This window comes from Cajanus cajan, chromosome 8, assembly GCF_000230855.2.
Source record: "Cajanus cajan strain Asha chromosome 8, NIPB_CcT2T_4, whole genome shotgun sequence".
NCBI lineage: Eukaryota > Viridiplantae > Streptophyta > Magnoliopsida > Fabales > Fabaceae > Cajanus > Cajanus cajan.
The window spans coordinates 57227089-57242216 of record NC_138524.1 but is presented as its reverse complement, the minus strand read 5'-3'; the positions used below and the strand labels follow the sequence as shown (position 1 = coordinate 57242216).

Below are 15128 nucleotides of genomic sequence, written 5' to 3'. Positions count from 1 at the left end.
TAATAAAGAAAAGATGAAAGAAACGGCATAATACATGTAACCGTATTTATAGCAACACACTCTTTGATATACCTCACTCACATTAATTATATAATTCATTAAAATCTATAAAATTAAGAGAAAAAACGTTAACTACCGTAAGATCCAAAATTTATATTTTACAATAAATTTTAATTAATTATAAAGAATATTTAAAAGAGTGTAAAAATTATGTTGTTGGCAATTTTTTTTTTTAATTATTTGTAGGTGTATAATGAAGACAATAATTTTCTAAAGGAGATATTTCCTACTCCAACTCTACCAATAAACGATTCTATTGTCCTAAAGTATAGAAATATCTCTACGGAGGGTCAAGGTCATAACAATGGCAAGGTCAGTAAGGTCACTATTTTGGGTCCCTTCAATTTCTTTTATATATTATTTTAAAAAATTATTTTTATATAAATTATTAATGCTACTTTTATATATTAAATTTATTTATTTATTTATATAATTAACTTATTTAAATAAATATCAAAATATGAAATCGATTTAAATTTTTTACATCAATCTTAATAAATGAAAATTTAAAAGAAAAATAAATTGAAAAATAAAATATTATATTATATTAATTTAAAATAAATTTAAGTTTTAGTGAGCATTAATTTAGTATTAGTGATATTGATTTGTTTTTAAATTGAAAATATTAAAATAAATACTAAAAAACAAATTAATGCCTTATTTAAAAAATGAAACTATATTAAAATACTTTTTTTTTTTACATGCATGCAATGGTTATAAAATAAGTATTAGAAATATTTGAAATTATAATCATTTTGTCAAAATAACTTTTTAAAATTGAATTAAGATAAAATATATATTTTACAATATAATGACCAAATGAATTATCATTAAATAAACTGTTAAAATTATTTGATTATTAAATCTTAATTTCTAAATTTATATTGTTTAAAAAGTTAGAAAAATAAAATAAATATGATAAATTATATTAAAACATGACTCAGAGTAAAATTAACAAAATGTCACATGATTAATATATAATTTTGTCTCTTAAATATGTGATTAAAAGTTTGATCTTCGATCAATATGTATAAAAAATATTTATTAACAGATATTAATTTCTTAAATGAATTTAGTACCTAGGAGAATTATTCCTCAGCTTTAACTGATAGATATGTCTTTATTTTTTAAAAAAATAACTCGTAAATTTTGCTTATTTCAAATATTTTTTAAACACGCCCTAGTTAGGGTAAGCTATATATACTTGCCAATTTTCAAGTATTCGTGCATCAGAAATGTTATTGATTAGTAGAAATGAGAAAATGTATCCAACAGGATGGCAACCCAATATCAAACCCTATGCATTTTTAATGAAAAAAAAAATGAAAAGACAGGTATAAGATACTTCTTACTTCTGACCTAAACTATTTTAGGTACATAAGCTAAATTTAGAATACTTGAAAGATCCATTCAGGGTATTATATGTTACAATAATTGAGTTAATTCAAATGTGCCATCAAAGCTGTAGATCCTCGAATGAAGACATTTCTTGTTGAAGTATTATCAATCAATGCAGATTGCTGCACATACTCTGGAGGCTTCAACTGAGTTGAAAGTAGCAAGTCTGCCATTATATCTGGATTTCATCAAAGTGATTATCAACTTGATGCACCTGTTCAATTTGAAGTTTGAATGAAAAATCAAGTAATGTTCCCTTTCTAGTTTCATTAATGAGCCCGAAGACAGATAAATAAAAAGAGGGGTAATTATAATAGAAGCGAGAAATCAACTTAACTACACTATTTTGCTTTAGTTTAAAAAGATTTATAAAAACTAAAAAAGAAAGTATTTGGAAACAATCTTAGGAAATATCAATGCCCAACTTCCTCGAAATCTTAAATTGTTAGGTGAAAGCTTATGAATGATTTTATGTCTCTTACACACTACCTCATTATACAAACGTTTGGAGTTGGGCTCATTATACAAACGTTTGGAGTTGGGCTTGGAATCGTGGATCACACTCAAGTTTACTCTACTTTATGATGAAACTTGGAGCCTGTTTCATTTGAAAAACTATTTATATTATTATTTTTTGATTTTACAAATAATTACAAAAATAACACTTTTTTTCCTATTCCAAAGACACACACCAATATAAAATAATTCATTGTTTCCTGAACAAATATTTGAATACAGAAAATGAAATATACAAGAAGTGTCATTTTTATAATTATTTGTGAACAAAATATTTTATCAAACCAAATAAGCCCTTAACTTCTCTCTTAGGGGAAAAAGGCAGAAGAATGTGTGCACTTAGAATTGAACTCCTGACTTGGCCATAAAAGCTATGATATCATGTCAATAGTAACATCCATAAATGTGAACTTAGTGTTAGGATAGAGGGCGTTTGATAACGAAAACTTGTTAGTATCTTGAGAATCTGACGTCAAGAATAATCATTTTATGTGTTTGATTTGTTATTTAAAAAATAATATTCTTGAAAAATATTTTTTTTGGGAATGATTTTTGCACAAGTTTGTTTAATGGGAAGGTGAGAAACTAACTTTTCCAAGGTTAAAATAAATTTTTTAATGTGATAAAAACGTCATGTTACTTTTATTTAATTTTTTTTTTTTTGAAGCAATTTATTTACTTATTTAATACAATAAACATCCTTGATTCTCATGTAACATTTATAAACATACCAACCAAATGGATTTTCATTAATCCTGAGAATTGTGATTTTTAGAATTTACGATTCTCATGAATGATGATTTCTAGGTATGAAAAAGTTTACCTGTGTACCAAAAGCCTTCTAAGAAGACATAAGTTTGATTCTCGTTACCACAATCTATTCTACTGATACAAAAAATAATAATAACATCCCATAAACTTAAGCCATTAAGTGAAGGGCTATAAATGATTTAATATCTCTAACAAATTTTTTTAAGGAATTCAAACTTTGCAGCGATACCACTAATTTTATGTAAATAGAAACCTCATTAGGATGTGTTTTAGTACACAGTTTAATTACATAATCAATAAACTCTTATAAAATGAGAGCTTATTATAAACTTGACTATGAAGCTTATTCAAAAAAGTTAAAAAAAAAAAAAAAAAAAAAACTTATTTTGATATTCTTTTTCATGATGCTTACTTAAAATAAGTTGATAACAGCTTACAGGAAGGTCATAAGCTACTTTTATAAGATAAATTTTGTACTAGCTGTTCAATAACCAAATCTCCCTTTCGATAAAAATAAATAAATTTCTGCTATGAAAAGTAGACAACAGCTTTTTAAGGCAATAGTTAATAATAAAAAAGAAAGAACAAGATTTACCAGAAAGAGTCTCTCATGTCATCATGCTCTTATTCATCGTTTCGCACATTTTGCCCTTCAACATCAGTGCATTGAACACTGATAGAAACTTCTCCAGAGACATTTTGATGGACAGTGGTTTCAAGTTGCCTAGTAGATCTAGACTCAGAGAACGCCATGGCTTGTGTTTCTTCATTGCTCTGTGGCTGTTTCAGTTGTCAGTATGTGTCGTGCATGATCAATGATCATTGATCAATGATCTAAAGAGTACAGTGCTAAATTTAATTATTGAGAATAACACCATATCTAATGTCATCAAATCCTAAACCTTTGAATGGTCGTGTGTCTGAATTTGTGCAATTTGGTGCTTCTCACATTCGTACTAAATAGGATAGTTATTAATCAATTACATGCCTATGTTTAAATACTATGTATGACACATGAGTAGTAGCTTGCAAACGCTCCTTCACCAACAGTTATCAACTAAGTAATTGTAAATTCATTGTATGTCAGAATTCAATAAATTCATTGTAGATAAAACTAAAAGACCTATAAAAAATTAAAGTTACTAAGATGTACCTGTATATATGGTGTCTGTGTTGAAGATTTAGCAGTGGTTAGTAGGGAGAAGCGGCAGAGAGGGCAGGTGGTGTGGGTGGCAAGCCAAAGATCAATGCAGCTCATATGAAACGTATGGCCACATGCAGGTATCTGTTGCAGCCTATCCTCTGCTTGGTACTCCAAAAGGCACACTGAGCATCTGCAAAAAACCATCTCATACATTAACAAAACCAAAGAGAACACAGTTTTCCAGTCGAACAAATGAAGCACAAAATTATAACAAAGCAAGTTCTAAAGCAGTATTTGGGGAAAAAAAATAAAAATTAACACAGTTGACAGTTCCTGACATCAGCTGCAATCAACTCCAGAACACAGCAACTTTGTCCTGTCCTAAATCAAGTATTTACTCTATAACATTAACAATATCAGAGCCGTTAACAATACCAGAGCCAATAATGGTGTGACTAAAATAGTATATATAAGGGAATAATTCACCCATGAATTAGCTTTTAAGGTTAAATTAAGACCAAAATTCTAAGATAATATCAAATCCTATTTTAATAATTGCTATTGGCCTTGTTAGGCCACCAAAAGATTTCAAATCCTTAGTGTAAGAGGATTTGGACTAAAATAAAATAGTGTATTCAAGTGGGAGTTGATGAGTTAGCTTTTGGTGGGCTCAAATATAAATTCGAAGATAATACTTGTATAGTTAGGTTTATGGAACTAGCCATTATCAAATCAACAGTATATATTTAGCCCTCAAAACTAAATGGAATGGGTTACAAACCTCACATTATCTAGTGATAAAAAATTATTAAGTATACAAATTGACAGCCTTTTAGTACATGAATTTATTAACTTCTATGTACTGTATTAAAAAAAAAAATTATATACATCACACTATTAGATATTGTAAAAATAAAAATAAAAAATAGGTATTGATAATATGATTATTAGGTTTTTGGATGAATATAATATCTAACAGTGGAATGTATATATTTTTAAACTTTTGTAACTCTTGAAAAACACATAGAAGGTAATGTATTTATGTACTAAAGGCCATAAAAGAGAATTGAAAAGAGAATTGCAAGTAACCCACTCTAACACATTCTCTGGTTAATAATAAAAATTTATTAAAAATAGAAAATTTTGTAATTCTTAGTTCTTATTTAATGAACTGCATTTATAAATTTCAATGAATAATCGAGAGTATGTTGTAAGTGTGAAAGAGATTGTATAACTAGCCTTGTTTTAGCTCAGATAATGTGTATAACGAGGAAGCTCCTTCTTCTGAAAAGTTAGCTTTGGGGAGTGATTGAGTTAATCTAAAAAAAGGGGACCATAAGATGAAGATTGTTTTTGTAAAAAATGATAAGATGGATTGTCAAGAGTTGTGGAAAGTCGATGTGGGATTTGTGAGAAAAGGAAAAGAAGCGAGTGAGGAAGAATAAAAGAAATAAAGAGAACTCACTGAGTATCTTTGACAGAGAAGCTTTCCTTGAAGACAATAACGGGGAGCATCTCCCTGAGATCTTTGTGCAAGCCAGTGGAGATGGCATTAGCATTGTGGTTGTGTGTGACCCAATGGAGCCTTCGGGGTCGGAGGTAGAAGAGGTAGAAGAGAAAGAGGAGAATGAGAGTGAAGAAGATTGGAACGCAGAAGATGAAGGCTCTGTACAGCTTCAGTTCAGCTGTGCCTGAGGCCTCAGATCTACACCCACACGAAGCTTCTGACTCCCAACACGAACACGGATACCCTTCCGACATCACTAATCACTATTCACTATTCACTATTCACTTCACTATAACATTCCACACCCACACCCAATCCAACTCATAACACAAACTCACACTTTAATCAATGTACCGCACAAAATTCTATTGCATCTATAAAATAAACGGATAATATAAATCATCGCAAATAATTCTTTTTTTTTCGCCCTTTTGCTTTTCTTTTTATTTTGCCACTTTAAGTATGCGCAGTGACGTGACTAGTCACAATTATGCGGAAACCATTTACGATAAAAGTAAAAGATAAATTCTTATATAGAAAAACAAAAACAAAAATGTAAAGAAAAATTCATCTGCTAGACATTTTTTTTAAAAAAATTCTCTTTCCTAATAAGCAAGTTATGTGGATAATGTGAGTAAAAAAATTGAAAAAACTTTAACCCAAAAACCAAATAAAACACGTAGCATTTCGAAAAGCAAGGGAGATGTGTGGGGCTTCCAAAAAGAACTCTTTTTGAGAAGAGTTGATGGCCCAATCTTAGATGGAGGCCTTGTGACTATTACTGAAAATGGAAATGGAGGTGAAAGATGATGAAAAGTTACCATTCTTGGACTCCGTAACATTGGAAATGCGGAGTAGGCATAAGCGAAGTGATAACATGGATTCCAACTTAGGTCAAGACCACGAAATCATGGCTAAACGACTAATTTGGTGTAGTTTTACAAACTATTTACTAAAATGGGGTTGTTTTAAAACATATTACATCTTTGGGGTTATTTTCTTGGGTGTCGTTATGGGCCATAGCGACACCCATGACACGTGGTTTTTTTTTTTTTTTGTCTTGGTTGGGCTGGGATGAGCTACATGAGTGTCGCTATAGGCTGAACCACCAATGTTGATGGACTAAGAAAAATAATGTTGCCCATAGCGACACTCTCTAAAGAAAAAAAAAACGAGAATAATAGAAATGTAGAATAAAAATAATAAACTGAAGTATTGATTATATATTTATAAAAAGAAAATTAAGATTTATAAAAATGTAATTTTAAATTAAATTATAAGGAATTTTTTTAGAGAGGCGCTATAGGCCATAGCGCCTCAGTCGCGCTATGGGCCATAGCGCCTCAGTCGCGCTATGGGCCATAGCGCCTCAGTCGCGCTATGGGCCATAGCGCCCCAGGTTTTTTTTTTTTTTCGTTTTTAAAATATTTTCACATTATATTACTAAATTTTTAAAAATTAAATTTTTTCTTATTTCAATTCTTTTTTTCACTTTTATCCGAAATTTTTTTATAAATTATTTAACAAATTTTATATTTAAAAAATATTAGATATAATTTTAAAACAGGAGCTATGGCCCATAGCGCCTCAGTGGAGCTATGGCCCATAGCGCCTCAGTGGAGCTATGGCCCATAGCGCCTCAGTGGAGCTATGGCCCATAGCGCCTCAGTGGAGCTATGGCCCATAGCGCCTCAGTGGAGCTATGGACCATAGCGCCCCAGGTATTTTTTTTTTTTTCGTTTTTAAAATATTTTGCACATTATATTACTAAATTTTTAAAAATTAAATTTTTTCTTATTTCAATTCTTTTTTTCGCTTTTATCCGAAATTTTTTTATAAATTATTTAACAAATTTTATATTTAAAAAATATTATATATAATTTTAGGACAGGCCCTATGGCCCATAGCGCCTCAGTGGAGCTATGGGCCATAGCGCCTCAGTGGAGCTATGGGCCATAGCGCCCCAGGTATTTTTTTTTTCGTTTTTAAAATATTTTGCACATTATATTACTAAATTTTTATAAATTAAATTTTTTCTTATTTCAATTCTTTTTTTCGATTTTATCCGAAATTTTTTTATAAATTATTTAACAAATTTTATATTTAAAAAAAAATTTAAAAAAAATTTAAAAAAAGGCTCCATGGCCCATAGCGACTTCAATTTTTTAAAAATTTTATTAAATAATTTATGTAGATGTTGCTATAGGTGATGGAGACTCTTGTAGTATATATCCCCCCCTCCGTTATGGTAAATCACATTGATATCTGAAGTGCAATTGTTGTTTTTGTTATTGTATTTGTTATTTATCCACTAAGTCAGTCTGGTTGGTTCTTTGTTCCTGTTAATATGAGTTTTAGATTCTTATTTATGATTGTTATTTTTTGTAGTTTAAATAAGTTCTATGTATTTGTACTAATATTTTAATTTTTCTGCAGATATTATGGATCAAATTATAGCTTATATTTACATTGGAAGGATGTATGAAAGTCTAGAAGGTGTAACATTTGATGGACCAAAAAAAGGGATGTATATTAAACGAGGTTTAACTTTGGATATATTAAAGAGAAGGATTCACAACAAATTTCATCTTAAGTCAAATCAAGTTATATTATCTGTAACTTACAGATTTGTTGTTTCACAGCATGATGAGAACATATATTCTTCATTGGAATTGAGTGACGATGATGATGTACAATGCATGATAGAAGCTTTTATGAGTCAGAATGTGATGCCAATAATGGAATTACATGCTGAAATAGGTAACTTAGAATCTTCAACAATTTCGTTAGAAAATTTGTCAATTGAACGATCACCGGTGATGACAAGAGACGAAGATGAAGATGACGAAGATGACGAAGACTATCATGTTTCATTGTCATATGAAAGCATTGATGAATCAAATGAAGATGAAATAGATAATTGTGAAGCATCTGATAGTGACGTGGAGTCAGATGCTATTGTTCAAAGTCCAATGGTTGAACCAATTTCAATGTATCCATCTACTGAAGGTAACATTTGAAAATTAAATTTGTCAATAATTTGTGTTGTTCGTTTAAAAAATTTTGTTTAAATTTACATTATTGAATTTAAAATATTTACTATGATTAAATTAGGTGGAAGTCAATTTTGGGGTAATTTACCTCACTACACTAATATCAATTGGAGTCATCCAGATGAAGAAGATATCCCAGGGATGGATGTGGCTAATAATTGGTCTATTGGCCAAGATTTATATGTTGGATTGGAGTTTGAGAATAAAGATGCAGTAAAAAATGTAGTAAAGCAAAATGCAATGAGAATGCATCAGAGTTTTTATGTGGTTGAATCGAAAAAGACAAAGTGGGTTGTTAGATGTCCAAATGCACATGATGGATGTGGATGGTACATGAGAGTTATTGAGTCAAAGAAATCTGACAAGTGGAAAGTGACTCAATGGGGTGGACGTCATACATGTTTGAACATGTCTTTGTCACAAGATCATAATAAGTTAGATTCTGAGCTAATTGCATCATTTATACAAGGTAAGTTCTGCAACTGCAACTTATAATATTATATTAATAATAATTTATATCACTGATTTTGAATATTTAATATGTAGGAATGGTTAACCAAGATCCAGCAATCAAGATTAGCCTTATCCAAGAGAGAATAACATCTCAAACTGGGTTTAAGATATCTTATAGGAAGGCTTGAATAGCTAAACAAAAAGCAATTGTTAAAATATTTGGTGATTGGGAAGAATCTTATGCTTTTTTACCCCGGTGGCTTAAATACATGAAGGAAATTGCGCCAGGATCCTTTTATGATCTGTGTCATGATGAGTTTTTTGTTGGTGATCGTTGTGATCGTGGTTACCGTCAGTTTCACAGGTTATTTTGGACATTCAAGCCGTGTTGTGATGCATTTGATTATTGTAAACCCCTGATACAAGTTGATGGCACTCATCTGTATGGCAAGTATCGAGGCACATTGCTCATTGCCACAACACAGGATGGTAATAACAATGTTCTTCCTCTGGCATTTGCTGTGGTGGAAGGAGAAACATTACTTGCGTGGTCGTGGTTTTTGGCTCATTTGCGGCTACATGTTACAAATAAACAAGGAATATGCTTAATTTCTGATCGACATCGTAGCATTAAATCGGCCATTGACAACGAGGCACTTGGTTGGAGACCGCCAAATGCATATCACAAGTACTGCATTAGGCACATTGCAAGTAATTTTAATACTCGATTCAAGGATGCCAAACTAAAACAACAACTTGTGAAGTTAGGTAAGGAAAATTATTTACAAATTTTTCGTAATTTCATTTTTCTAATTGTGCATCATTCATAATTTGTATGCAGGGTATACACCATGTAAACACATTTTTGATCGTAATCTGGAAAAGTTTTGTCAATCTAGCCCTGATGTTCAAAGGTGGATAGGAGGAGTATCAAAAGAAAAATGGAGCATGTCCAAATATGGCCATCATTTCTGACGAGATGAAGGGCTCGGGTGATGCTGTGGGCGTATCCTCTAAACCAAGTGACTGACAAATATTTGTCGTGGTCATCGGAACCGATGTCACGAAACCTGGTGGGCGTGGTGGATGGTACCAATATGTAGTCTGGGATAGGGAAGGATAACTGAGATCATGTGAAGGAACATAATACATCCCTTCCGGTCTGTCTGGCACTGCAGGGTATGTGTGCTCCATAGCCTCAACTGGCGTTCTTCGTCGTGATAATCCTGCAGCCTCCCTAGAGTATGGAGGAACATTGAATGTCCCCATCTCATATGCCCCAGAAGGAGGGGGTGTTTCCTCAGTTGGCTCAATGACACGTGCTAGATAGTCATCAGATATCGATAATAATCGATTAGTTTGCTCTGTGACTACCTCCACCGAAAACTCTTCTCTACCAGGAGGGGAAGTCAAGTATGCCAAACACTCAGCTACATCTCCCTACATATACAACAAATGTCATAAATAATTAACAACTTTATATTTAGACAAAATAGTGTATTAAAATATAATTACTAAAGTGCACATACCAGAACTGACTCTTTAACTTCATCGGGATCAATGTACAGCTTCCCTTTCCTCCGGTACCATCTCATGTATTCTGAATTCGGACCTAATAGTCCGACCCGTGGAGGAGTAGGTGTAAAGTGATATTCATAGCGATGACCCCAATGCTCTAATGTTGAACTTAATATTGTAGCCCAGTCATCTTCAACCTTACCTCGTAAGGTCAATGCATGCACATTTGCAGGAGTCATTGGAGGATTTGGAATTGGTTGTTGGCAACCAAATTGCCTCATCACCCTATCCGGCTGATGCCATTCACAAATATAGAGACAAAGTAAGGGGATTACAAAACCCCAAATATGCATCCCCTGTGTGCAGTCACCGGGCATCTGTTCAACAGGGGGATATGGTTGCCAAATAATCTGTAAAATATAATTTTTAATTAATAAATATTATAATACAAATAATTTACATAAATTTTTTTTAAAACTACAAAACGTTAATTACTTACAGATTTCCTAGTAGTACGATCAAAGTATTTGCGATAAAATTTTATATCATCGCTCATACTTATTTTGGTGGCTGTGTTTGACCACCTGAAAAAACAAATTGTAAACAATTAAATAATGTTTAATTAACTGATTAATTGTCAAAATGTAAAGTTTAAAATTTGCTCGTACCTTAAACCAATTGGACTGCCTGGAGGAATAGGTGGCAATGGTGAAGACAGAATGGTTGGGAATCGTTCCCATGCCCATAACTGTAATAAAAGGGTAAATCCACCGCAGGTTGGGGTTTTGTAATCGGTTGAGGTGCATAAATTCCGATACAAACATCCAAGCACAGCTGCACCCCATGCATAAGTCCTACTAATATCAAAGTCGCGCAAAAACACCAACCACCGTAAGGACACATACGACGAAGATCTATCGGGAACAAGCACTCCTCCTAGATAACGTAATATCCAGGCTCTAGCATAACGAGCCAACACATGTACATCATCTATGTCATCAACAATGTCCCCAAAGATTGCTGCCAGCCAAGATAGCTTCACGCGATGTCCTTTAATTTCAGACTGCGGTGGAACAACCCCTAACAACTCCTCAGCTGCATAAAATCAAACAAAAAAATTAACTATTATTAATATAAAAAATATACTATAAATTTACAAATAAGTTAAAGTCAAGTTATAATTACCTAATCCGAATATATTTGGAATGCCTCGAGATAATATCGGTTCACCGTCAACCGGAAGACCAACAGGCATGCCAACGTCTTGAAGAGTAATTGTGCACTCTCCGAATGGCATGTGAAATGTGTGTGTCTCTGGTCTCCATCGCTCTACCAAAGCCGTTAGCAAACCAGGACTAACTTTGATATAATTAAGACGCGCTATCCATCTGAAACCAGCTTGATCTAGTAACGAAATTATTTGCTGTGGAACTCTCGCAATTCCAGTGCGCGTGGGAGCAGCACGTCGTGCTATTAGTCTCCTGTCTTCTTCTCTGTTCTAAACATGTTGTGACACATGTATATTTTGCAACGATAATAAATCATCGTCGACGGGTTCACATGTGACACGCATACCCCTAGAAGATGATGATGATGCCATCTATAACAAAATCTAATAAAATTAATTATTTTTGAACACATAATTTATTTTTTTAATTTAATTAACATGATATAACCTATACGAAAATAACACACTAACAACCTTAAAAAATATATGTATATACATCAATAAATTACACATAATCAAAATATAGAATTTAAAAATAACAGATAAAATTATTAATTTAAAAATAAATAAAATTTAAAAATTAAATAATATAACAGATAAATAAAATAATTTAACAGATAATTAATATTGCATAAATAACACAGAATCCAAATAAATTATTTAAGTATAAAATAAATTTATTAATTCAAATAAACTAAATAAATTACACATAATTAAATTAAATGAATTTTAAAATTTAATCAAATTGTTTTGTATTTACATTTTTTAAATACAATTATTTGTTAAATTAATTTATAACAACTTCAAAATCATTACAGAAAATTAAAAACATTATATAAATATAACTAAATTATACACAATTAAATTAAAAAATAAACAATTTATATTAATTTATATTTTAAATTAATAAATTAAAATGATATATCCGTATGCCAAGTTTACAATGATGGAAAAAAAATATATAAATATACGTAAATAAATTACATATAATTAAATTAAATCAATTTTATATTTAAATCAAATTCTTTTTTAAATTCTTTTTTTAAATACAATTATTTGTTAAATTAATTTATATTGACTTTAAAATGATGACAGAAAATTAAAAACATTTATTGTTAAATAAAATACTTTTTAAAATCAATATAAATTATACAAAATTAAATTAAATCAATTTAAAATTAAAATATATTTTAAATAAATATAAATTACAAACAATTAAAATAAATCAATTTAAAATTAAAAAAAAATTTATTTGTTACAGAATCAAATTAAATCAATTTTAAATTTATATTAATTTATTTTTAAATTCAATTTTTTAAATACAATTATTTGTTAAATTAATTTATAACCACTTTAAAATCATTACAGAAAATTTAAAATATTATATAAATATAACTAAATTATACAGAATCAATTTAAAATATTTACAATTTAAATAAATTTATTTTTTTAAAATAAATTATTATCAATGGTTTAGGCTATAGCGACTCCACAATCATTACAGAAAAAAAATATACTTATACAAATAATTACACACAAACAAAATATAAACTCTAAAATTTAAATAAAATTATACATAATTTATTTAAAATAATATATAGCCCATAACGACTTTAAAATAATTACAGAAAAAAAATTAATTTAATTACAGAAACTACAAAATAAATATAACAAATTAAATTACAGAAACTAAATAAATAAAAAATACCTCTGTAACACAAAATATCTCTGGCTCTGCGTATATTAAATAAATACAAATAACCTGAAATAATAATAATAATCCCTAAACGTTACAAAAAATAAAAAATTAAATAAATAATTTAAATTAAATTAAAAACAGAAATGAAAATGCTTACCTGAAATGGGATGAGAGGTGAAGGAGACGAGTGAAATCCACGAAATGGGACTCCAGTAGGTAAAAACTCTCTTATATACAAGTTATTTTATTTATTTTTTACTATTTTGGGCCACGTGTCAAATTACTATTGGTTCAAATCACGGTAATTTGACACGTGGTCACGGGGTCATAAATTTTTTCAACTGCCACCAGTGTCGTTATGGGTCATAGCGCCCCAATTTTTTTTTTTTTCATTTTTAAAATTTTTTCACATTATATTACTAAATTTTTGAAAATTATATTTTTTCTTATTTCAATTCTTTTTTTCGCTTTTATCTGAAATTTTTTTATAAATTATTTATCATATTATATATTTATAAAATAATATATATAATTTTAAAAACAGCGCTATGGGCCATAGCGCCTCAGTGCCGCTATGGGCCATAGCGCCCCACTTTTTGTTTTTTTTCTTTTTTAAATTTTTTCATATTATATTACTAATTTTTTTAAAATTATATTTTTTCTTATTTCAATTCTTTTTTTCACTTTTATCTGAAATTTTTTTATAAATTATTTATCATATTATATATTTATAAAATAATATATATAATTTTAAAAACGGCGCTATGGACCATAGCGCCTCAGTGCCGCTATGGGCCATAGCGCCCCACTTTTTTTTTTTTTTCCTTTTTAAAATATTTTCACGTTATATTACTAATTTTTTTAAAATTATATTTTTCTTATTTTACATTATTAAGTTAGTTTTATTCGTTTTTCCTTCACATAATTTTTTATATTTTAAAATTTATATTAATATATTTATTATATTTTTTATATAAATGTTGTGTTATAGGCTATAACGACTTCAGTTTTAGCCGCATTGAGTCGCTATAGCCTATAGCGACTTCTTTTGAGACTCCAGCAGCTACAACGACTCTACTAATATGACGTTCATGGCTTATAATCAAACCCAAAAACGCCACGTGTTACTGGTGTCGCTATGGGCCATAGTGACACCGTAGAAAACAACCCCAAAGGTGTAATATGTTTCAAAACAACCCCACTTTGGTAAATAGTTTCTAAAAGTGCTCTAAAATGATCGTTTAGCCCGAAATCATGATCAAAGATGATAGCGGTGATAAGAGTGACGAAAATTGATTATTGAAGGACTGTTTAAGGTTAGAGATCCGTAGGTAAGAGATATGTGAATGGAGCCAATGATGATTTCAGGAATTTTAGATATGGAAAATAATACTCATATGTAAATTTGCAGTAATAAAAATATAATTTCATATTTTTAAGAATATAAATATATATTATAATTATTTTTTACGAGATTTTATATTTTAAAAATATTAAATAAATTTTTTATTTTTAATATTTTTAATTTTTTTTCTTTATATAAATAATTAAACAATCATTTAATTATTTATTTATTTTTATTAAAATTTTATTTTTTTAAAAAAATTATAATATGAATTTGACTAATTCATCATCTATTGATTAAATTTACTTAATTTTAATTAACATTATATATATATATATATATATATATATATATATGAGTATGCTAATTTATATTTATTTTATTTTTTAAAATAAGTTGACAAGTTATATCTAGATACATTTTAAAAGATATTTAG

General features: G+C 29.5%; 2 protein-coding genes across 5 annotated transcripts; one reads left to right on the top strand and one right to left on the bottom strand.

The window, feature by feature from the left end:
• Positions 1 to 1279: 1279 nt before the first annotated feature.
• LOC109788726 (RING-H2 finger protein ATL7) lies at positions 1280 to 5754 on the bottom strand. 4 transcript variants are annotated; one of them, XM_083062586.1, is made up of 4 exons: positions 5355 to 5749; positions 3899 to 4079; positions 3341 to 3525; positions 1280 to 1636 (listed from the first exon to the last, which is right to left on the bottom strand). In XM_083062586.1, exons 1-3 carry the CDS (start codon positions 5648 to 5650, stop codon positions 3370 to 3372), a joined length of 633 nt encoding a protein of 210 aa, XP_082918712.1. In that variant the 5' UTR covers positions 5651 to 5749; the 3' UTR covers positions 1280 to 1636; positions 3341 to 3369. The 4 variants fall into 4 exon arrangements, with proteins under 4 accessions (XP_082918712.1, XP_020203122.2, XP_082918713.1 ...); XM_020347533.3 differs by having other exon boundaries at positions 1280 to 1672; positions 5355 to 5747; XM_083062587.1 differs by lacking the exon at positions 3341 to 3525 and having other exon boundaries at positions 1280 to 1672; positions 5355 to 5752.
• Positions 5755 to 9171: 3417 nt separating this feature from the next.
• On the top strand, positions 9172 to 9824 carry LOC145950584 (uncharacterized). Its single transcript, XM_083061688.1, has 2 exons — positions 9172 to 9670; positions 9802 to 9824. The coding sequence occupies exons 1-2, from the start codon at positions 9172 to 9174 to the stop codon at positions 9822 to 9824; spliced, it is 522 nt and encodes a 173-aa protein (XP_082917814.1).
• Positions 9825 to 15128: the final 5304 nt, after the last annotated feature.

Coding starts and splice junctions, on each gene's coding strand:
- LOC109788726 (XM_083062586.1), bottom strand. CDS start 5,650: ATGTCGGAAGGGTATCCGTGTTCGTGTTGGGAGTCAGAAGCTTCGTGT. Junction 4,080..5,354: donor TTCTCTGTCAAAGATACTCA/GTGAGTTCTCTT, acceptor GGTTTTTTGCAG/ATGCTCAGTGTGCCTTTTGG. Junction 3,526..3,898: donor CACAGACACCATATATACAG/GTACATCTTAGT, acceptor CAACTGAAACAG/CCACAGAGCAATGAAGAAAC.
- LOC145950584 (XM_083061688.1), top strand. CDS start 9,172: ATGAAGGAAATTGCGCCAGGATCCTTTTATGATCTGTGTCATGATGAG. Junction 9,671..9,801: donor ACAACAACTTGTGAAGTTAG/GTAAGGAAAATT, acceptor TTGTCAATCTAG/CCCTGATGTTCAAAGGTGGA.